The sequence below is a fragment of the Tursiops truncatus genome, chromosome 2 (assembly GCF_011762595.2).
Source record: "Tursiops truncatus isolate mTurTru1 chromosome 2, mTurTru1.mat.Y, whole genome shotgun sequence".
NCBI lineage: Eukaryota > Metazoa > Chordata > Mammalia > Artiodactyla > Delphinidae > Tursiops > Tursiops truncatus.
In genome coordinates, this window is record NC_047035.1 from 33,234,821 (window position 1) to 33,258,261 (window position 23,441).

Below are 23,441 nucleotides of genomic sequence, written 5' to 3' on the forward strand. Positions count from 1 at the left end.
AATCTTCTAAGGGAAAGAAACCCCGTTCCTGCCCTCGAGGGATTCATGGTCCACCCGGGAAAGCTCTTAATAAACAAGCTTGTGATGCTGTGGCCTAATCCCTGCTCTGCGGCAGAGCTGAGCAGGGGAGGGGCGCTGCAGGGCTGCGGGGCGTGGAGGCTTCTCGAGCGGGAGACACTGGAGCTTGAGGCTCTTAAGGGTTGAGTGGTGGGGATCTGCAACTGAAAGGCTCAGGGAAGGTGGAGGAAGGTGGTCACAGCTTGTGCGACGCTCCATGGTGTGACGGTGCAGCCTCCAGAGGAGAGCACGTCCGTCCCGCTGCCTGGAGTGAGGACTGGGGGCAAAGCCAGAGTCGGTCGCTGGGGTCAGGGCTGAGCGCCGCGGGGTTGGCTCCCTTGTGTCTGGGGGCCTCGCTGGCAGGGACACCAGGGCAGGGAGCTGACTTGGGACATGGAGAAAGACTAGGCAGTGGGAAGCTGTGGGAGGAAGGCAATTCTAGCTAGATTTGGGAAATTTTTGACGACAAATGTCACAGATGAGATCTTCGTGGCACTCGCATGACTGTAGGTGGTGGGTGGCAGCGCCACGGCGCGTCATTTGGCCTCATGTGGCTGTTGGATGTCACCGGCATGGAGGCTGCTTCCTCTCCAGACTGTACCTGTACCAGCTAATTTGATGCTGATTAGTAGCGTGGCAGTTTGGCCTGGAATAGCTGAGGGTTTCATTTGAGGATAGCTAAGCGCTCCGGGGCTAATAATCCGTAACTTAGAAACAAATAACTCATATAAAACTAAGCACATTGTTTTGTATTACAGTGTATAACAATACACCTTAAAGTGGGTCGTAAAAAACAAAAAAACAAACCATGGAAGGGTCAACACAAATTTCTTGTAATCTTTTCCTTTGGCACTTGGAAGTCGTCCTTTGGCCTGTTTCTATAAAATATTTTCTCAGCCCATTTGATGATATTTATAAAAAGTCCCCGGGAGGCCCACCCGGGAACTCCCCTAGACTTCATCCAAAAGGAGCGCCCTTTGACCCTGGGGCCTCTGAGGGACGGCCAAGGCCCTTAAGGCCCGCGGGACGTGCCTTCCAGAATCCCATGAGCACAGGCCTCAGTCCACCAAGTTCACAGATTGACACACAGATCAAAGCTTACGGCCTCTGAGCCCAGGATCTTGAGATGGCTCAGGAGGAGAACACGATGAAGGTGGGCTTGATCCATTCGCCATCACAGTGGCAGCTGCGTTTCGCCGACGATTAGGGGCTACCTGTGATCCTTACTTGCTTGGTCAGCACGTTGGGCTGGGGGCTTTGCAGCCACCCCACAGTCTTACATACATGTCAGCACACGGGAGAGCCCTGGCCTCCCCCGGGTCCCCTCCCCAGCCTTCAAGGGACGTGGCCCCGGTGACTCCAGGCAGATTCCTGGGGCAGCTTCATGGGGACATCAGCCCAGTTCCCATGACCCTGTTCGTTCCGGGGCCCCACATCTTCTGGGACGTGCTCCAGGAAGGAATTTCTCTCCTTGTGGCCTCTTGGGATCCCCCACGGTTGCTTGTTGGTTCCTTAGAGGAAGGACGATCTGTCAGGAGTTCCTGATGGTCCTGTGAGAAGTGGCCTTGGCATCTCCAGGACAGAGTTAGGTTGGGGCGCAGTGGTGAGGATCTAAGGATTGACTGCTTGTCTCAGTTTCTTGAGACCTGGGACTCTCAGCTCGCCCTCTGGCCACGCCCACAGCTCTCCCACTGGAGGCCCACCCGCCCTGAAACCTCTCCCTGGAGGGTGCAGTGTCTTCGCTTGGAGCTTGGAAGAACCTTTATGGTGATCTCATCCTGCCCCCTCGCACACACACCTGGCAGTCACCCACGCATCACATGATTGGGTGGGCGTGTGTTCTATTTGCAGAGTTCTGCAATGAAAAAGCATTTACATCTTCTCAGTTGTTCCTTCCCAAGTCAAAGCACCGTCATTCTCAGGACCTTCTTGATGCCTGGCCTCAGTTTATCTTGCTGCAGTTGAAACCCGTTTTGTCTTGTTCATCAACCGGGCACAAGGTCCCATCTTTCTCCCCCTTAAACCTTTGCCATCTGCAGGGTCACCCTTCTCCAGGGCCCCAGGATGCTTGTCTGTTTGCTCATTGGCGTTATCTGCTGCCACCCTTAGGCCATCTTCCTATCACAGGACCCCCACAATGGCTTCGAGTGCCCCTCCCCTTGCAGCTGGGTTAGGATGTGTACAAGAACTGCATTCAAAGGTCACCTGAGCAAAGTGGGTTTAGGAGCGCCTGGCCCCTGCCGGTGTCGGGTGCACAGTGCCCTCTAAGCGGGAGAAGCAGTGTCCCCTGGGGTTGCTGGGCCTTTTGTATCTGATTGCTGTTCAGTCCTGTTTAGTTCCTCTTGCCACCAAGGCCCACATCGGGTGTCTGCTGGCCCAGCACTCGGTGTGGAGTGTGTGCATAGCTTTCCCAGAGGTGCCCGTGCCTGCTTTCTGGACATCCTACCTGTGCTGGGTTGATCCTTAATTCCTGCAGCTTCTCTTAAAGTTCTTTGGGCTTTGGGCCAGGAGCCTAGAGAGATTCTGCAGGGGTCCTGAGAGGCCCCGCTCCTTATCAGCACCTTATTCTAGGACTCCCAGATTAGAATTCCTGCATCTCCAAGATGCTGGCAAAGCCAGTCTGAAAGCCTTGAGCCTTGGGAGTCCCAGGGTCTCCAGTTTGGAATTCCAGGATGGGCATGGATTTTCTCACCCCTCCACCTGAGCTGAGTATTTCGATTCTACCAGTCATTGGATTAGTTTCTTTCCAACATACATGTTGGATCTCAAACTTAGGCTCTTCTTCAGGGGCCCCCAGTTCAGCCGCTAAGGTCTCCGTCTGGGCTCACGTGATCTGTGGGACTCGGCCCGGGCTGGCAGAGAGGATGGCGAGGAGCCTGTGAATTCAGAGTCTTGGGAGGTGCCTTCCAACCGCGTGATCTGCAGGGGCGGGGGGAGACGTTGTCACCGCAGGCGTGTGCCAGGCGCTCCCGCTGTCGTGAGGCTGACCGTGTCCCTCTCTGTCTTGTTGCCAGGCCGAGACAGCCGCCAATCGCATCTGCAAGGTGCTGGCCGTCAACCAGGAGAATGAGCGCCTCATGGAAGACTACGAAAAGCTGGCCAGCGATGTGGGTTCCCTCTGGGTTCTCCCGGCCTGGCCCCAGCAAGGCCCCGCCACCCTGCCCTGAGAGACGAGGGGGCCCCAGAACCCGTACCTCCACATCTGTGCCCAGGCACAGTCCCAGGCTGGGTGTCATCCCTCATCCCCAGCAGTCCTCCTAGGGTGGCTTCGGCTCTGCTTCTGCTCTCCCAGAAAGCAGAGGGTGGGTCCGGGGCCAATCTGGGCTTTGGAGAGCCGAGTTCCAGGCTTTTTCTGTCACCGAGAGTAAGCCTGGGAAATCCCTTCACCTCTCTGGGTCTTGTTTTTTTTTTCACTTAACAAGTGAGAGCTGTGCTAAGGGACCTCGGAGGCCTTTCGAGACCAGTGAGTGTACTGTTGTGCTGGGGGTTTCGCTTGGACTAGAAAAGGAGTATGCGGTTCTCAGAGGATATGAACGGGGGAGAAATCAGTGCTGGCTCAGGCTAGCTTAGCAGCTGGGCCCACCCAGGGGACAGGAGGGGACAGGACTGGATCTGCTGTCCTGCCATTGGCTGCATTTGGGTTAGAGCTCCACTTGCTTCTTCCTTAGAAGAATTCAGCCCTCTGAACAGCTCAGCCCAGCCTCTCGGTAGATCAGATCTGCCGTCCAGCATAGTGACAACCCAAGTTCTGGTGCCCAGGTGCCTGGGTTTAATCCCTGTGCTACCATTCCACCTTGGTCACCTTGGCAAGTCACAGAACCTCACAGTGCCTTGGTTACCATCTCCGCCACCTGAGGCAGGATCACAGTACTTAACCCCATGACAACGTAGTTCTCGCCATCATTCAGATGAGTTAGTTCAGGCCACGTGCCTGGTACCCTGCAGGGGATCACGCCTTTCCTCTCATCACTTCCACTCCTCTTCCGTCACCTCATCGAGGAAAACATTCCCTGCCTGTGCCCCAGAGGCCAGCCTCTTCCTTTTTGAGTCAGGGACCCACATTCTAGAATCCTAGAAGGTCAGGTGGCAGGGGCCTCAGGGAATGAGTGTTCACACCTTCATGATAAGATGAGGAAACTGAGGCCCAGCCAGGTAGTAGACCTAGAAATAGAACTCGGGTCTCCTGCTCTTAGCTGAGCCATCTTGCCCCCAGGTCTCCCCTTGGCAGAGCAGGGAGGTTGAGTGATGCTGGCTGTGAGTTAACATACCCTAGCGGCCAGGCTTCATGAGGCCTTTGATTCTCAGAGGGAATGCCCTGGAACCCGGCCGAGTGGCCTGGGGGGGTAGTTGGGAAAGAGCGTGCCGTCAGGAGAGATGCCCCCCCAGCATCAGGAGGAGAGGGAGGCCAGTCCTTGCCCCCATCCCAGCATCCTCCCCTGCTACCTCCAGCTGCTGGAGTGGATCCGCCGCACCATCCCGTGGCTGGAGAACCGGGTACCCGAGAACACCATGCACGCCATGCAGCAGAAGCTGGAGGACTTCCGAGACTACCGGCGCCTGCACAAGCCGCCCAAGGTGCAGGAGAAGTGCCAGCTGGAGATCAACTTCAACACGCTGCAGACCAAGCTGCGGCTCAGCAACCGGCCCGCCTTCATGCCCTCCGAGGGCAGGATGGTCTCGGTGAGCGCCCGGGCTGCCCCCACCCTGAGCTGTGCTGGCTCACCATCAAATGCCGCATCGTGAGTGGGGCAGGGCGGGGGCGCGTGCTCTCTACCTGCCCACCCTGCTCCAGAGACCAGTTCTCCCTTCCAGGTGACCACCCAGTCTCCAGCCCACACTCAGCCATGTGGGGTTCCCTCCCTCCCCAGGAACAGAGCCCCTTCTCTCCTCACCATTCCGGGTCAGACTTGCCCTTCCAGACCCCTGAACATTCACTTGGATCTGCCCCCAGCACCTTCCTCCCTACCCCTCAGAAAAATCATCTTTGCAAACAAAATCCCTCTTGATATGTTGAACCAAACAGGGTATAATAGCAATAAGGTTAATTTTCACTTTAATGGAATCTTACTTAAAAATTGTTTTTATTACCTTAAGTAATTTTTTTGGTAGGATATTTCAAAGGTATAAATAAGCAAAATTCAGAAAATAGAAATTATTCATAATCTTACTACCCAGGATCAACTTAAAAGATGTTGGGGGGGAAAGAGATTCTTTTAGTCTCCGTAAATATAATTTTTAAGGGAATCCTAAAGCATGTTTTAATTAATGAGCTGCTTTAAAAGCAACAACAATATATTGTGACCAGGTTTCCATGTCATAAAATTTTCTTCATTTATGTCACTTTTTGTTATTCTTTCCTCTTTACCGTCTCCGCAGAATGTGAGAAATTTTATGAGCCAGGGAAACGTGTAAAAGAAAATTTAAAATTCAACAGGGTAGAGCTTTTGCCCTTTGCAATGGAGAGTTGATGAGGAGACATGAGCACATAAGGCAGGAATGGAAGGGACGGGGAGAAGCATGCAGACAGCATTGGAAAAGGAAGCAGGATCCTGGGGGGACTCTGGGGGACAGGGAAAAGGCTGTGACGTTGTACATGCAGTTTGGAAAACTGCATCCTTTTACAGGATGAATCAGCAGTTTTTAGATGGCCAGAGCTGCTGCTATCTGGAGGGTGCTCTGTGCTTTAAAGCCCCTCCTCTGGGTGGATGCAGTGTGGCCCCTGCCACATGGCAGGGACCTGGGTGGCACTTGAGCTGGGTCAGCCATCACTGCCCAGGGGTGCCCTTGTGCTAACTGTAGGGGATGGCCCTGGCAGTGGCTCCCTGTCTGAAGGCCTGTGGGTTTATGCTCAGTACCTGTCACTATCTCTGGGCAGCTCCTGGCTGGCTCACCGAGGCCAGGGTCCCTACAGGCTCCAGGCTATTATTGCCCAGGGCCCGGAGGCTGGGACCCATGAGTGGACCCAGAAATGTGGGAAGGCTGGGAGGCTCCCACACCTGTCTGCCTCGTTCAGTCTGTTGCTCTGTCTCCCTGGCTGGCCCTGTGAGCTCTGTGATTGCTCAGAATCCTGTCAGAAGCCAGTCCTGGAGCACAGAGGGCCTTGGGCTTTCTGCCCACTGAGCTGCACACCCAACACCCCATAGCTGGGCAGCCCCACTCTCTGTCCAGGAGGCCTGGTGCCCGGGAGCCCTGGGAAACACCGTGCAGGCTGGATGGGGATGGCTGAGATGGGGAGGAGGCTCCTCCTGGAAGGCACGGAGCAGCTCTGGGGTCTCGGGGGGCCAGGCGGGCTGACCCTGTGCCTCCCATCCTTAACAGGACATCAACAACGCATGGGGTTGCCTGGAGCAGGCAGAGAAGGGCTATGAGGAGTGGCTGCTGAATGAGATCCGGAGGCTGGAGCGGCTCGACCACCTGGCAGAGAAGTTCCGGCAGAAGGCCTCCATCCACGAGGCCTGGACGGATGGTAAGGCCAGCCTAGCCCCTGCCCCCGACTCCAAGGGTCTGGCTTTCATGCTGAACCACCAGCCACAACTCCTTTTTTTCTTGTTTTTTATTTGTTTTGTTTTGTCTCTTGCTAGTCCCTTGACATTAGGCAAGTTCATCAGCCTTTTGGTTGCCTCAGTTTTCTCATTTGTAAAGTGGGGACAATAATAGTACCAACCTCATAGGTTTATGAGGGTTAAATGTCTTAATACATTAGATGCACGGAAAAGAGTTCCTGGCATAGTACAATGCTATATATGTGTTAATTATTCCTGTCACTATAATGATTTCTTCTTCCCTGAATTAGGTTGGGGTTCAAACCCCGACATTGCCACCTTGAAGCAGTGTAACTTGGACCAGTGGTCTTGTTTCCTTGTCTATGACATGCAGGTGATGACGTACCCTCCCGGATTAGTTTCCTAGGGCTGCAATTTACCATAAACTGGGTGGTTGAACAGGACAGAAATGCATTCTCTCACAATTCAGGAGACGAGAAGTCCTAAAGTGAATTGTCATCAGGGTTGGCTCCTTCTGGAGGCTCTGAGGGGGAGGTTGTCCAATGCTTCCTCCCCACGTCTGGTGGTTGCTGGCAGGCCTCGGTGTTCCTTGCCTGGTGGCAGCATCACTCCAATCTCTGCCTCCATCACCACGTGGCTGCTTCTCTCTGGGTCTCTGTGACTCAGTCTGCCTTTCAGTTTCCTACTAAAGACACCAGTCATTGCATTTAGGGCCCGCCCTAATCCAGTATGACCTCATCTTAACTAATTACATCTGCAAAGACCCTATTTCCAAATAAGGTCAGATTCTGAGGTTCTGGGTTGGACATGCGTTTTGGGGGGACACTATTCAACTCAGCATACCTCCTCATGGGGTTGTTGTATGCTTACGCATCATAAGTGCATTTTATGCTTAGTCGGGTGCCTGGCCCGTGTAACATGCTCAGTAAATGGTAGCCCTTGATATCTTCCCTCCAATGCCTGCCCTTTTCCTGTTTCTGGCCTCCCACTGTAGTACCCTGGAGCCCTGGCCTTAGCACCTGTGTGTCTCCATCACTCTGACCTGGAGGTTCTTGGGGCCATGTCTGATGTCTGCTTGTTGGCAGCTAAGGTTAACTCCAAAGAGAGAAGATCATACCTGGAATGGTCTTTTCCTCAGAACCTGGGCTGGGGCTGGAGAGGGGGCCATGCCGCCGATCTCCTAGGGCCATGCAGCCTTTTTAGCTGGAGACCCTGGGGCAGACCAACGGGCCAGTGGAGCTCAGTGCCCTAAGACACCCCCACCCAGCTCTGTTGTGATCGTCAGACATTAGGCTGGAGACGAGTAGGGACGGCCACTTGGGGGTAGCGCGGCTTGGTTGGGGATAGGAGCGTGCCTGGCTCAGCAGAGGGGGTTTGCTGAGCTGTGTATACAGTGATACGAGGTTGCTGCCCCACATTCCACTGTGCACGTACGGAGCTGTTTATCCAAGCGTGCATGTGCGGAGTAGAAGGGGGATGGTGGAAATTGCACCTGTTCACCCACATGCTCCTATCGTGTCCTCTCCGGAGCCCAGGAACAGCTTGCCAAAAGGTACAGAGCAAGGATTGGCCCCGCCAGCTCGCCAGCCACCAGCAAGGTCATGAGAGGTGCTGGCATGCCTGTAGATGCCGGCACAGCAGTCTGGCTACACGTACTCACGCTTGACAGTGTTATTGCCCGCTTACCCGGGAATTCCATTTCTTGAGACTGTCTAAAAAATTAACCCTAAGCATGGCCGAAGTCACGTGTCTGGGATGTTTGCGATGAGACCATCTACAGTAGTGCAAGCTGAGGGCCCTGAACGCCCCATGGTAGGGCAAGAGTGGTTACGCCAGTGACGGTTCGGCCACGCGACAGAATGTTATGCAGCCGTCAGAGTGGCTCATGTAAAAGCCGCTGGAGCCAGAGGAGAAACTGATGACGTGCTGCTGAGTATTTTAAAAGCAGGAAACCTTATTTATATACACCTGATGGTGTATCCATATAAGGCAGGACTGAAAAGGAGTAGATAAGTAGGCTCATCTGTGATATTTTTTCCCTAAACTTGTCATATTATTATTCTGACAAAGAAAAAAGAGTAAAGAGAAGGAAAGAAGCTCTCACCTCACAGCCCAGCCTTTGTTTACTGAGAGGGGCTGAGCATCCCTGATGGGTGCAAACACAGGAGGTGGGAGTGCAGGCAAGGCCAGGTCAGCCCCTGCCCTGCAGCAGCTGCTTCCCAGGGTAGCTGATAACCATTGTCTAACAACAGTCTGGGGGGTCATTTCTCATCCCCTTTTTCTCCTGGGAAACAAAAATCCAAGCAATCCAAGTGTGCCTTGCCCCTGTAAAGGGGGGGCAGTGCACCTGATGATGGGAGAAGGTTCTGGCCACTGATGGCTTATGTGCACTGGACATGCTACCCACACTGAGCGTAATTGAGGGGAGGGGTCCCTGCCGGGCTGCTGGGGACCAGCAACTATAACTGGAGAAACTGGAGAAACTAAAGATGGAGTATCCCTGAGGGGCTTGGCTTGTTTTTCCCTGGTTATACCACAGGCATAGATCATCGTTTCCTGCTGTTTATAAAGTTCATGTTATGCCCTAACTTCCCCTCCTGGTCCGGCATAGCCTTTGTACATCACCACGCCCGATGGCCCTGACATACTCCATGGAAAGTAGTGACTTTCCCGCCCCTGCCCCATCGTGGATGGGTGTTCCGGTTGCACGTCTGCTTTCTCGGACTGCAGATAATTGATCATCGCATAGGGCACGCCTCCTCGGGAGGTACCGGAAGTGGAGCTCCCGGGCCCTGAGGGGTGGGTAGTTGGGGTCAAGAAGGTGGGACCGCCCGGCTCTCGCCCAGCCTCGTGCCCTGTCTGTGACCCCAGGCAAAGAGGCCATGCTGCGACAGAAGGATTACGAGACGGCCACCCTCTCGGAGATCAAGGCCCTGCTCAAGAAGCACGAGGCCTTCGAGAGCGACCTGGCCGCCCACCAGGACCGCGTGGAGCAGATCGCCGCCATTGCGCAGGAGCTCAAGTAGGCCCGGCCCGCCCCACAGGGACGCTGTGGGAGGTGGGAGCGTGGCCTGAAAAGTCATCAGTACAAAAGGCTAAGGACGTTCCCCCCAGGTGGGGAATAGCCTGTGAGCGTCCTGTCCCAGGCCTTCGGTCCTCACCTGTAACTGGTGTGGGACCAGAGGACGACCAGGTCTTGGCTCTGAGCTCTCGGCTGGCCTTAGTGGCTTCCTGTCGTTGGGCATTTTTGCAGGGTTGGGGTGGGGGCCCTTGCAGAGGAGAACTGGCCTTCGCTGGTCTCCTGCCAGTGGTCTCCTGAAAGCCAAGGAGTTGAGAGTGGGAGGGGAGTCCTGGAAGGCCTTCACGAAGCGAGCACACCTGGCCTTCCAGTGCCACCAGCGCCCCAGCCCCAGGGAGAGGAGAGCAGGCCACGGAAGTCACCTGGGTCATCTGACTCCTCCTGTCTCCTCCCTCCCAGTGAGCTGGACTATTACGACTCACCCAGTGTCAACGCCCGGTGCCAAAGGATCTGTGACCAGTGGGACAATCTGGGGGCCCTAACCCAGAAGCGGAGGGAAGCTCTGGAGGTGAGGGCCCCGGAGGGAGGCGGAGGCCTGCCTTCAGCAACTCTCTTTGCTCTGGGCTGAGAGGCTCCACTGGGTTCCCCAGACCTTCCGCAGGCCTGGCCTGCCTGTGGAAGGCTCACATTGACCCTGGACTTGACCTTTGCCCTGATGGAGATGTCCTAATCTTATCCCATCCTCCCGGTTTAGTGTACTCAGCCCCACCCCGGCTGTTTGAGAACTTTCTTGTTCTCCAAACCATACTCTCTGGGGCCCAGGCTGGGTGACTCAGTTGGAGGGTGGTCCGTACACCCCACATTGAGAACCAGCACCTCAGAGAGAGCCTGTTCTTTCTGTCTGAGTTAGTCTTGTGCTTCCAGACCTGAACCCCTTTGGGCTGGCCGGGAGGATCTCGAAGGCTGTTGGGAATAGGGGTGGGGGGACGCGGTGATTCTGGACATGACTTTGCTAAACACCTCCCCGCCTCCATGCCATTGGCACTCCCAGCGGACAGAAAAACTGCTGGAGACCATTGACCAGCTGTACTTGGAATATGCCAAGCGGGCCGCACCCTTCAACAACTGGATGGAGGGGGCCATGGAGGACCTGCAGGACACCTTTATCGTGCACACTATCGAGGAGATCCAGGTGTGCTGCCGCCCCACCCCCCCGCCCCCAGAGGCCGGCTCCCCAGCTGCCCACGGCCCACACTCCTGCAGGACTGCCCCTGTAAGGAGAGGACTGAGGCTAGCACCCCCAGGATGTTATAGATTCGAAAGCTTTGCATTTTATTTATTTTGACTCAGTCATATATGCACATGGTATAAAATCTAAAAGCTAAAAAGGCTAAGCAATGAGTTCCCTTCCTTGTCCCCCAGCCCCGAGTGCCCCTCCCCAGAGGTGAGCAGTGTGACCACATGGTCTCTGCATAGGCAAGCACATTTATTTATCAACATGTTCTTCTCCACGCCCCTTTTTTTATGCAAAAAGTGTATTCTATACTGTATCCTGAGCCTTATATTTTTAACCTAACTATTATCTAGGAGCCCATTTCATAGCAATAAGCTGTTCTTTTGTACAGCTGCAGAGTGTCAGACGAAAAAGGTTTTGCAAAGTGCTGAGGAACGTGTGTTGGGGGAGGTCACCCGAGGAGCAGACCTGGAGCACCCCTTGTCCCTGACCTGACTGTGGGGTGGTGAGCGCCCCCCGGGGGGTTGCTGCTGACTTCACCAGTCCTGAGCGTGAAGCTGTCGGCACCTTCCCGTGGCCAGCCCGGCCGTCCTGGGGCTCCGCCGCGAGAGCCCCGGCTTGATACCGCTGGGCCTCCCAGCTGGTGTGCGGCCGGCCTCCGGTGGCCCCTCCACCCACCTCTACCCTGGGGCCTGCAGGTCTCCCTGGTCTCCTCTTGCCCACGGGAGGCACCAGTGAGTGGGAAGGACTTCCCTCCCAGTCACTGCTTCTCCTGCATGCCCGTCTATGTCCAGGGACTGACCACAGCCCATGAGCAGTTCAAGGCCACCCTCCCCGATGCTGACAAGGAGCGCCTGGCCATCCTAGGCATCCACAACGAGGTGTCCAAGATTGTCCAGACCTACCACGTCAACATGGCGGGCACCAACCCCTACACAACCATCACGCCTCAGGAGATCAACGGCAAATGGGACCACGTGAGTCCAAGGGCCGGGTGGGGTGTTGGCGGAGCCACTGTAAGTTTCAGAGGGGCGGGGATTTTTGTCTGTGTGTGTTGTTGATTTTCACTGACTTTTCATTGATTTCATTGTCACATAGTAAGTGCTCAGTATCTGTCAAGTGAATGAACGGCTGAATTTCTAGAACAGGTCAATGTGTTCACTCTATTACCGACTGGCCCCTTCCCTTCACGGCTCTTCCATTTCCTCTTCTGAAGTGGGGGCAGATGGCCGGCCCATCCCAGTGTCCCATGATTGTTCCTGCCCCAGGTACGGCAGCTGGTGCCTCGGAGGGACCAGGCTCTGATGGAGGAGCACGCCCGCCAGCAGCATAACGAGAGGCTACGCAAGCAGTTTGCGGCCCAGGCCAACGTCATCGGGCCCTGGATCCAGACCAAGATGGAGGTGGGGCCCATCGTGGGAAGCAGGGAGAGGGTTTCCACCCTTCCCAGCACCATCCCAGCCATTCAGGCTTGCCCTGTCTTCTCTGGGATGGGACCTGTGGGGACTGTGGAGTCTGGGCTGCTGCCCTGCGGGTGGGGGTGGAGTCTATGCGAAGAAGGCCTGTGGGGTGATTCCGGTGTCTGGTTTGAGAGCAAAGACCCACACAGGGACACCACTAAGTCCTTCCCACAGAAGGAGCGGTGCCTAGGCGACTGACTCCGCTTGCCCTCTGGCTTATGTGGCTGACCAGGTCTCCCTTCCTCCTGAGTCGTGAGCTTGGTCAGACAGGGTGATCTCCCCAGAGAGAGAACCAAGCTTTGGGCAAGCGTGGAATGTTTTGCTGAGTTGTGGGGCCAGGTATGGGGGTGATGTAGATAAGGAAGGGACACTGTGTGGGTTAGAGCATGGTGTCCCTCTGAGCTCCTCGAGGGCGGAGACCACGTCGAGTTCATGTTCGTGTCTTCCCTGCATCCCCCCCCCCGCCTGCTTTATTAGCGCAGTGTGCGTAGTGGGTGCTCGGGATATATGTGCTGAGTTGAACTGAGCGCACAGAAGGTGCTTTTACAAGCAAGATGTGCTTACCTGGATGAAAGACTGCCAGAAACGGGGACTAGTCCTGGACCACGGGGACAGGTGGGATTGAGGTGGGCAAGGCAGGCATCCTAGGAACAGAACAGCAGGAGCACGGCCATTGAGAAGGTAGGTGAGGTGCGCTGAGTCTGTGAGGGACCCAGCTCAGTGGGAGAGCGCCTGAGATGGACGGTAGCCGGGATTAGGCTTGAAAAGGGAGTTGGAGCAGAGGAGTGAACATTTACGTTAGCAACTGACCTCGCATCCCCTTCCTGAGGCTCAGAAGTGCCCGAGAGACAGGAGATATTCAGCCGGTGATAACATTATCCTGTATGATGCTGTTTCCATGCCAAGAATCATCTGAGGGGTTGGTCAATGACCTGGGGGCCCCAATCTCCACCCCAGGGGCCCAGAGTGGGGCGGTCTGACAAGGGCCTCCTTCCCGGGTGAGCAGGAGATTGGGAGGATCTCCATTGAGATGCATGGGACCCTGGAGGACCAGCTCAGCCACCTGCGGCAATACGAGAAGAGCATCGTCAACTACAAGCCCAAGATCGACCAGCTGGAGGGCGACCACCAGCTCATCCAGGAAGCACTCATCTTCGACAACAAGCACACCAACTACACCATGGAGGTGGGTGGCACCAGCCTTGCTTCTCCAGAGAGGGACCCCCAGATCCCCTTCTGTTTCACCATCCTGGGCTGGGGTAGTGGTGGGGGGTTACCCATCATCCAAGCAAACTGGCCATAGTAGGATAAACTCTGGCTTTTAAGTGAGGGGCTACTCGCTTCTCCTCACTCCTGGAGCTCCGGGTCTTCCGTCCTCAGTGCCTTCTGAATTTCCCGAGGAGCTTGTTGAGAATGCAGATTTCCAGGCCCCGTCTCCAGAATTTGATTCACTAGGCCTGGAATGGGGCTCAGGAATCTAAATTTTTAACAGACAGCCTGGTGATTCTGAGACTGGTGGTCTCCAAACACTGGCTTGCCATCTGCTTTCTAAATGACCTACTTGTTTTGACCGTGAAGGCATGTGTGTGAGGTTATGGAGTTGGATATGCAGGGAATTACCCACTTTTTTGTCCTTTAGTTTTTCCTGCTGCCAACTTCGCCCTCCTTCCTGACCTGACCACACTGGTCCTTCTGGTCTCTGCCATCCCGGGCAGGGGCCACCGCCCTCCTGTGCTTCCCCCTTCATCATCAGGGTCCTCTGTGCTGGTGGTTGTCCTTGTCCTGGCTCCCCTGCCCTCTGGTGACACTGTAAATCTGGACAGAAGGCCTGGTTCGATTGCTTTGGCCATTTTGATGGTCAGGGGAAGGAGCAGGCAGGGGTGGCCCAGGCCTGGGACCCCTTTGCTGACAGGCCCTGCCCACCCCCAGCACATCCGCGTGGGCTGGGAGCAGCTGCTCACCACCATCGCCAGGACCATCAACGAGGTGGAGAACCAGATCCTGACCAGGGATGCCAAGGGCATCAGCCAGGAGCAGATGAACGAGTTCCGGGCTTCCTTCAACCACTTTGACCGGGTGAGCCCCGCCCCCTGCACTCGCTTAGGGCAGCCCCAGCCCCTCCTGCCCCAGGGCCCTGGAGGGCACTGCCCAGCACGTGGGCCTGCTTCCTGGGCAAGTAGGGGAGGTGGGTGGCCGGGAGGAACTGCTGTCAGCCTGCCCTGACTCTGCGCCGCGAGTCTTCGAAGCTGTCCTGGTGTCCCATGAGCTTCCCCGCTTTCCTGGAGAGAGTGCTCGCACTGTGAGCTAAGGAGAGAGCCTTTGACCCCTGACCCTTGGTCTCCTGCGACCAGGAGTCAACTCCCGGGAGCCAGGCTGCCATCGCCTCAAAGGAAGGCCTGCTGTCCCCTGGCTGTGGGGACCATCCCTTGCTTCTGCCTCAGGACAGAGCAGGGGCTCCCTCCTCCCCGCCCCCCCGCCCCGGTGTAGCCTTTGGGACACTCTGCGGGGCTGTCAGAGCTGTCAGTCCTGGGTTCTCCTCCTCGCTCTGGGACAGGACAGTTCTGCGTGGGCTGCCCCTCCCAGTGCCCTGGGGCTTTGCGGTGGCCACAGGGGGTGGGAGCATGGTCTTAGGTGCTGCCCACCCCCCCTGCCTGCTTCACTGCCCTCCAGGCACCTGGGTGGGTGGAACCCTCCTGGAAACCCCGGTCTGGGCAGCAGGGCCGGAGGTGGGCTGGGCACTTGTGAGGCAGCTGCTTACCCCTGTGGCTCACCATGCTCCCCTGTGGCCTGCCTTCCGGAGCAGGGCTGAGTGTGCCAGGGAGAGGGCCCCTGGGCCTCGTCTGTGTGTCTAACCGTGTGCACTTTTATTTCCCCTCCTCCCCCGACCCTCCACCCTCCGCCCTCCCCATCCGCATGCCTTTGTCCCTGTGTCTCCCCACACTCGCTACCCTCCACCGGGGCATGGCCCACCCCTCCCCTCACGGCCTCCACCTCCCTGGCACCGCATGGCTCGCTGGCTGGCGCACGGCGGCCCCAGGATCACTCCGGCACGCTGGGTCCCGAGGAGTTCAAAGCCTGCCTCATCAGCTTGGGTTATGATATTGGCAACGACCCCCAGGTACTCGCCTCCTGCATGGAGCACGCTCAGGGGTGGCGTCCGGGGCGAGAAATAACGCGTTTCTCCTTTTTCTTTTCTCTCTCTGTCTGGATCTCCCCGTCTCCCCTTCCCTGTGGGCCGCGGGGCTCGTCTTCTCCTGCTGTCCCCCCCCGGCCCGTGTCGGGCTCCTCCCCCCACTACTCCGACCTCTGCCCTCGGTTGTCTTTCGTGGGAACCTGCTCGGTGCCCACCTTCCTCTCTCCTCGCCGCTCTCCATCCTGTGGACGGATATTTGCATCTCCCTGCTCTGTCTTCCTCCTTCCTGTGGACTTTTCCCCCGGATGTGTATTTGCATCTGCTCCTCCTACGTTCCTGTCCCCTTCCTGACCCCCAAACCGTACACCTCGACCTCCCCTCTGGCCACCTGGGCCATGTCTTCCTGGCCCTCGGCCGGCCCTTCCTCCTTGTGTCTCGGTGCCACTGGCCCCACAGAAGAAGACAGGCATGATGGACACGGATGATTTCCGCGCCTGCCTTATCTCCATGGGTTACAACATGGTAATGTAAACCCCACTCTCTGGCCAGGGGCAGCCAGCTGACTTGAGAGGCCGAGTCCTGGCCGTGGCGGGCTGGAGGCCCTCAGGCTCAGGGCGCCCTCCCCAGAGGGGCCTCAAGATTCTGGTCCATGGGGAAGATGGTGCCCTGACGGCTGAGCCCAGCCGCAGGGCCTGTGTGTGTCCCAGAGACCTGGCCTTCTCGCCTCTCTCTGCTGGTTTATCTTTTGATATTTACAGTGGACGTGGGCCTTTTCTCTCCCACTGTGGATGGTGGGGCTGACCCCAAGGCTGCCAGGAAGGACTGGTGGTGGGCACTCTGGGTGGGGCTTGGTCCTGCTTCATCTCACATGAGGCGTGGAGGTTTCCATCTCTGCCCGTGTGATGGCTCCAGCCAGGCCTGCTGCCCCTTTGCCGTTTCCTCAAGCCCCTCCCCAACCTTCTCAGCTGCCAGCCCTCGTGCCGGCCTTCTGAGTGGGACAGGGGCCTCAGCCAGGCAGCCCGGCGACGCCTGGGCTGTGGTGCAGAGTGCAGAGCCCATGGGCTGCCCAGCAGAGGGGCAGGGGCACGGGCTTTAGAAACAGGGAATCCAGGAATAAACCCCAGCTCTGCCATCACCAGCTTGGGGGCCCAGATAAGGTGAGGGGAGCCCTGCCCTACTGTTGTAATGGTTAAGTGAAGGAACTCACGTGAGTGCTGTGCCCATGTCTGACACATAGAAAGTACAGTGTGGTGGAGGCAGACCACCCAAGTTCAAGTCTCAGCTCTTCTACCTACTGGCTGTGTGACCTTGGGCAAGTCACTAAGCCTATCTGGGCCTTAGGTTTCTCATCTGGGAACCTGATGGAAATAATAAAATAAATACCTACCTCATATGGTTGTGAGGAGGGTTAAATGAATTATACACAGCACTTAGAATAGTGCCTGGTATATAGTATATGCTATGGGAGTGTTAGCCGTTGCTGTCATTAATTATTATCAGCGTTATCATTTTTGCTCCAAGAGGAATCAGGGCATCCGTAGAGGGTGGGAAGCCTGAACTGGGTCTTCACTATTGGGTATTATGTTCCTATCATGCTCTCAAGACAACCCAGGTTAGGTCAGGGGTCTGCTTTGCCCTCTCTAATAGCCTCAGGCTACTCCGAGCCCGCAGGGGCTTGAGGTCCATAGAGAGAGGAGACCGTGGCTGAGAGGATGACAGGCCTGGGATTGGCTCTTCCCTCCAGGGAGAGGCAGAATTTGCCCGCATCATGAGCATTGTGGACCCCAACCGCCTAGGGGTAGTGACGTTCCAGGCCTTCATCGACTTTATGTCCCGTGAGACGGCTGACACAGATACAGCAGACCAAGTCATGGCTTCCTTCAAGATCCTGGCCGGGGATAAGGTGGGTCTGCTGTGGTGTGGGCACCATGCTGGGGCGGACTGACCTGGAGGGGTGGTCGTGAGCACCTCCACTGCTCCTCCTTCCCCCCCCCCCCCCGGGCCTCCTTGCTGTCACCTCTACCCATTTCTGTAATGTCTTGGGATCAGCTAAGGCATTAGGACACAGCGTTAGCTTAAGGGGGTCCCCTGCCAGGGACACTGCATGTCATACTTGTGATGAGATACTGGTGACGAAATGATGGGTGATGGAGGGCAGTCCAGTCAGGTGGAGTGTGTGAGTGGGTGATGGAAGGTCCATCTGGGAACTTGGACTTCGCCCCTATCATTCTGGGCACAAGGTATGGCATATAGGTAGGGAGCAGGAAGGAAGCGTGTGTCTCATTTTTCTACCCTGAGCAGCAGTCAGCTTCAATTTTCCAAATCTCCCAAGTTCCCTGCAGTGCACTGCTTGACAGTGGAAACGTGGGAGCATCCAGGGGAATTTGGGGGCAGAGACATCTAGAGGCCAGATTCCCTTTCTGAAAAATTCACAGGATAATCCTTATGCCATCCTTCCTTAGCCAATAGGGAGTATAGTTTCTGCAATGTTTTAATCTATATGGAAATAAAGACTCAACCCACAAAGTGGTTCCTAAAGGTCTGACTTAAGTTCGAGGACAGCATGTTAGAGTCAGCACTTTGGAGCTGGAAGGACCCTGAGAAGCCGCCTCCTTGAAGGGACTCATTTTGTAGAGGAGGTCTCCGGGGCCCAGAAAGGGACCTGGTCTTCTGACTTTTGAAGTGACCTGAGGGCCAGCCCCTCCCTCCTTCAGACTGGCTCCTGGGGGCTCTGGCAGAAGTAGGGCATAGGACGGGGTCCCGCCTTGTGGGTCAGAGCCCCTGAGTTCCTCTGGAGCCTCAAGCTCCCAAAAGAAGTAGCTTCCAAGTAGCCTTTCGTGGGCGAGCCCAAGGCGGGGAGAAAGCAGAGACCCAGACTGGGAGCCAGGCCAGGTGGGGTCAGGTCCAAATTTCGCAAACACGGTTCGGATAGCTGTCTGTGGCGATGATGCTATCTGATGATGATTGATGCTCATGTAATTTGCAGGAGTTGGGTGATGTCCTCGGAGCCCAGCTGAGTGGGTGTGGGGGGCCCTACTCTGTCCCACCAGATACGGTGCTGCTGATCCTGCCTGTGGCCGGGGCGGGCTAGAGCGATACGTGGAAAGATTACAGGTGCAGTTAGCACTTCCAGTTAGCTTGGAAACCGCCTCAAGTAGTTATAGAAGTGGAAAACTTATAAGGGGACTTAAATACACACACACGCACACACACACACGTATATGGTTATATATGTGTATATGTATATATATCATATGTATTTATATACATACACATACATATATATGTGCAATATACATGTGTGTACACACATATGTTATATGTATATATCGTACATATTTATATACACACATATGTATATGGTTATATATGTATATATATCATATATTTATATGCACACATGTATATGGTTATATGTGTGTATATGTATATATATCATTTATATACACACATGTATACGGTTATATATGTGTATATGTATATATAGCATACGTATTTATATACACACATGTATATGGTTATATATGTGTATATGCATATATATCGTATATATTTATTACACATGTATATGGTTATATTTGTGTATATGTGGGTATATCGTATATATTTATATACATACACATATATACATACATATGAATGTGTAATACACGTGTGCGTGTGTGTTTATACACAACACACACACACGTATTTCTATATCCAGAAGTATGAGGACAGGGCCAGAACGGGGATGGAACAGGGTACCTAATGTCACGAGTGAGGTTTACGGCCTCTGGCCTTTGCGGCCGCTTTGCTTTATGGCCGCCCTGACCCGCCGTCCTGACCGCGCTCTCTCCGCAGAACTACATCACTGTGGACGAGCTGCGCCGTGAGCTGCCGCCTGACCAGGCTGAGTACTGCATCGCGCGAATGGCCCCCTACACCGGCCCCGACGCCGTGCCAGGTGCTCTGGACTACATGTCCTTCTCCACGGCGCTGTACGGCGAGAGTGACCTCTAACCCCCTCCTGCCGGCCCACGCCCTTGCCCCCGTCCGCCATGCGCGCCCAGCCCTGCGCCTCAGCTGTCCCCCCTCTCCCGCCCAGGTTTGGTTCGCGCTCCGCCTCCAAAGGGGCGAGCTGGACCCAAGTGGCATCGAGCCTCCCAGACCGCGAAGTGACAGTTTACAAAATTATTTTCTGCAAAAAAGAAAAAAAGTTACGTTAGAAAAAGTAAAAAACCACATATTTTATTATAGAAAAATATTTTTTTCTCCACCAGACTTAAATGGAAAAGAGGAAAAATTAACTATTTGCACCGAAATGTTTTGTTTTGTTGTGACATAGGAAAATAACCAAGCACAATGTTATATCCATCCTTTTTATCGATTTTTTTTTTCTATCTGTACCATCTGCTGTATTCATATCTCCAATCTCATGTCCACCTTGATGTGGAGTGGGGGGGTGAGGGTAGGGGATAATCTTGTCAAAGGCACATTGGTGCATGTGTGTTTGCTAGCTCACCTGTCCATGAAAATATTTTATGATATTAAAGAAAATCTTTTGAAATGGCTGTTTTTTTAAGGAAGAGAATTTATGTGGCTTGTCTTCTCATTTTTAAGTCCAGAGGTGTAATTAGCCTATTTATAAGCACACACTTTTTTTTTAATATTGCTCATTAAAAATGGTCAGGGGCTTCCCTGGTGGCGCAGTGGTTGAGAGTCCGCCTGCCGATGCAGGGGACACGGGTTCGTGCCCTGGTCCGGGAGGATCCCACATGCCGTGGAGCGGCTGGGCCCGTGAGCCATGGCCGCGGAGCCTGCGCGTCCGGAGCCTGTGCTCCACGACGGGAGAGGCCACAACAGTGAGAGGCCCGCGTACCGCAAAAAAAAAAAAAAAAAAGGTCAGGACAGGGGCTTCCCTGATGGGGCAGTGATTAAGAATCCGCCTGCCAATACAGGGGACACGGTTCGATCCCTGGTTGGGGAAGATCCCACAGGCCGCAGAGCAGCTAAGCCCGTGCGCCACAACTACTGAGCCTGCGCTCTAGAGCCCCCGAGCCACAACTACTGATGCCCGCACACCTAGAACCCCTGCTCCGCAATAAGAGAAGCCACTGCAATGAGAAGCCCGCGCACCGCAGCAAAGAGTAGCCCCCGCTCGCCGCAACTAGAGAAAGCCCGCACGCAGCAACGAAGACCCAAGACCCTCGCGGCCAAAAATAAAATAAATAAATTAATTATTTTTAAAAAGCAACACTAAAAAAAAAACGGTCAGGAGAAAATTGGCAAGCGTGGACCACTTTGATGCTGCTTGGCACACACCATATTAAAGCAACAGCATTCCCATGTCAGCTCTTTGCTTGCTCCTTGCTTACTGTTTTACAGAAGTGTGTGTGGGGTCGATGGTGTGGGGGCACCTGGACCACCCCTAATATGCTCTTGACCTTGGCGCATTCCATCTTCTTACACTTCAGTTTCGTTTTTAAAAGGAGAAGGTCGTTTCCTCACGAGGCTCCTATGAGTTAAAAGTAGACTCCACCTTCATTTGTCTCCCACAGCATCAAACAGCTCTGTAACATCTATATGCCCCCCTTCCTTTTATTTTTGTCACAGGGGACACATTCTCAGAGGCATCTCGTCCCTTGCTATTCAGACTGTTCCGCAGACGGCCGCTGTCCAGCATCACCTGGAGCTTGTTGGAAATGCAGGCTCTCAGGCCCCACCCCAGACCTTCCTGAATCAGAATCTGCCTTATAACAAGGTCCCCGGGACATCTGTTTGCACTTCTGTAGCTTCTCCTGTTTTTTCCCCTTACCTGTGTTTCCTCCTCGAGGTTATCAGGCAATGAAGACTGCCGATAATGGTACCAGTAATAGTAACAGTGCAGTGATTTACAGAAATGTAACTTAGCAATGGAAGCTAAAGGTCTGTGTTCCAGTTCTGGCTGTGTCTAGGAGCAAAAGTTTGGTGTAGTGGTTACAGGGAGTTGGGTCTGTGGAGTCTGACTGCCAGTGTTTAAATTCATGACTGCCATTTACAAAATGGTTAACTGTGCACTACAGTTCCCTTATCTGTTAACAGGGAATAATAGTGCTGTTGGAAAGTTGATGCTATAATACACAGAGCTCCTAAAATATTAGTGCATATAAATGTTAGCTGTCAATCTTATTTTAAGTTTCAAGGGATTCGCTTGAAGGATCTCTTAAAAAGAGAACCCTCAACGTGGTATGTCCCCTCATATAAGAGGACTAAGCCTAAATCAGAACTTACTGAACTGGAGCCAAAGATAAGTTCTTCAGTGTGAGGCCCTCTTGTTTAGGAATTAGTTCTATGAGTTTCTGGAACACCCCTGCCCTGGGAAAGAGGGAAGGCTGCTCAGGAGAAAAGACATGGGGAGAGAGGTTGGCTTTTGCTTTGGTAAACATTCCTATAGGTTTTACCACTGGCTGGTAAGCCAGTAAATGCTCAAGGTGGGTCTGCTCTGACTGCAGCTCTGTGGGGAAAACTGTGGAAAAAGGCCAGAGCCTGCCCTCAAAGTCTTTGGAGAGAGGCCGATAAGCAAGATACGTTGTTCTAGGTATTTACATGCAAGTCTACCCAAGGGCAAGGTGGTATAGGAGTTGAGGAGAGGGAAACTGTTCCAACCAGAAAGTTTCCTAAACTCGGGGTGTAAGTTCTTTAATAAGCTTCAATTCCAGGGACTTCCTGGTTAAGACTCCATGCTCCCACTGCAGGGGATGTGGGTTCAATCCCACATGCCATGTGGCGTGGCCAAAATATTTTTTTTTAAAAAAGCTTCAATTTCCAGAGATACGATCCGTTTTTAAAAGAATGTGTGAGTCATTTGAATGAAGTGTGTTTACAGAGTTATTCCACAGCCTTCAAGAGTTTGAGTTTCTCAGTGTTCAAGGGTGCTTGTATGTGTGCAAATGACTATAATTAAATTAATTTTCAATCTGTTAAAGAAGTAAAATCTTAAAAATTGATTTCTTAAGCTTTTAAGGTCATCATGGACATCTTGTTTTATTGATAATGTAATTTTTCTGTAAAAATAAAAACGCTCTTGTCCTAATCATTCATACATTTAACAGATTTAATCCCCCCAAACAACCCCACTTGCAAATTTCATTAAATTCCTTTAAATATTTTAAATGTATTTATAAGTTTTAGTAATTCTTTCCAGGACATCAGACTCCCAACCCAGGAAGATTCAAATCCAAGCGGCAAAGTTTCACTCAGCACAAAGCAGTTGAAATATTATAAATGTAGTAAGTCACGTTCTCTGGAGCAGTTCAAAGCTGTTTACTAACAATTCTCTTACACCTCCAGAATTAAAATCACACGTCTCATTTCAGTTATACATTTCAGATGAAAAACCACAAAGCTAATATATGCCAGGTTCTCTGCCGTGTTCAGTCACCTTAAATTAACCCACTGGTTGTCATGATGCTTACAAACTGCTGAACACCTCCAAAGTATTAGTACTAAGAGTTTGATTTACTTCATCTGTTGTAAATGTCTGAATAGGCAATTTCAAGTCCCTTTACTACTCATTGCTGGCTTTTGGGGTCAAAGGTTCAGGTGATAACATGTACATCTAGGAAAATACCATTAAGAGGAGTCCTCTTCTAGGGGCTTCCCTGGTGGCGCAGTGGTTGAGAATCCGCCTGCTAATGTAGGGGACACGGGTTCGAGCCCTGGTCTGGGAGGATCCCACATGCTGCGGAGCAACTAGGCCCGTGAGCCACAACTACTGAGCCTGCGTGTCTGGAGCCTGTGCTCCGCAACAAGAGAGGCCTGTACACCGCGATGAAGAGTGGCCCCCGCTTGCCACAACTAGAGAAAGCCCACGCACAGAAATGAAGACCCAACACAGCAAAAATAAATAAATTAATTAATAAACTCCTACCCCCAACATCTTAAAAAAAAAGGAAAAAAAATTAAACAAAAGAGGAGTCCTCTTCTAGTCTTTGAACTCTGTGGTCGACTGAATAACGGTCCCCACAAGATGTCCATGTCCTAATCCCTGGGACCTGTGACCGTGTTACTTTACATG

At 53.6% G+C, this 23,441-nt stretch overlaps 1 protein-coding gene across 5 annotated transcripts in view; it reads left to right on the forward strand.

Moving 5' to 3' along the window:
• Positions 1–19,956, forward strand: part of ACTN1 (actinin alpha 1) — a 95,716-nt gene extending 75,760 nt beyond the window's left edge. For 3 of the 5 annotated variants that reach the window (XM_073800325.1, XM_033851012.2, XM_073800326.1), the window contains 14 exons: positions 3,072–3,164; positions 4,507–4,737; positions 6,376–6,523; positions 9,432–9,582; positions 10,039–10,147; positions 10,631–10,771; positions 11,608–11,790; positions 12,082–12,216; positions 13,280–13,459; positions 14,203–14,349; positions 15,311–15,391; positions 15,863–15,928; positions 17,151–17,309; positions 19,247–19,956. In XM_073800325.1, coding sequence (XP_073656426.1) covers positions 3,072–3,164; positions 4,507–4,737; positions 6,376–6,523; positions 9,432–9,582; positions 10,039–10,147; positions 10,631–10,771; positions 11,608–11,790; positions 12,082–12,216; positions 13,280–13,459; positions 14,203–14,349; positions 15,311–15,391; positions 15,863–15,928; positions 17,151–17,309; positions 19,247–19,405 — 1,983 coding nt within the window. In that variant the 3' untranslated portion in view covers positions 19,406–19,956. The remainder of the gene's footprint in view (positions 1–3,071; positions 3,165–4,506; positions 4,738–6,375; positions 6,524–9,431; positions 9,583–10,038; positions 10,148–10,630; positions 10,772–11,607; positions 11,791–12,081; positions 12,217–13,279; positions 13,460–14,202; positions 14,350–15,310; positions 15,392–15,862; positions 15,929–17,150; positions 17,310–19,246) is intronic. The other 2 variants (XM_033851014.2, XM_033851013.2) reach the window with 2 other exon arrangements.
• The last annotated feature ends 3,485 nt before the right edge of the window (positions 19,957–23,441 follow it).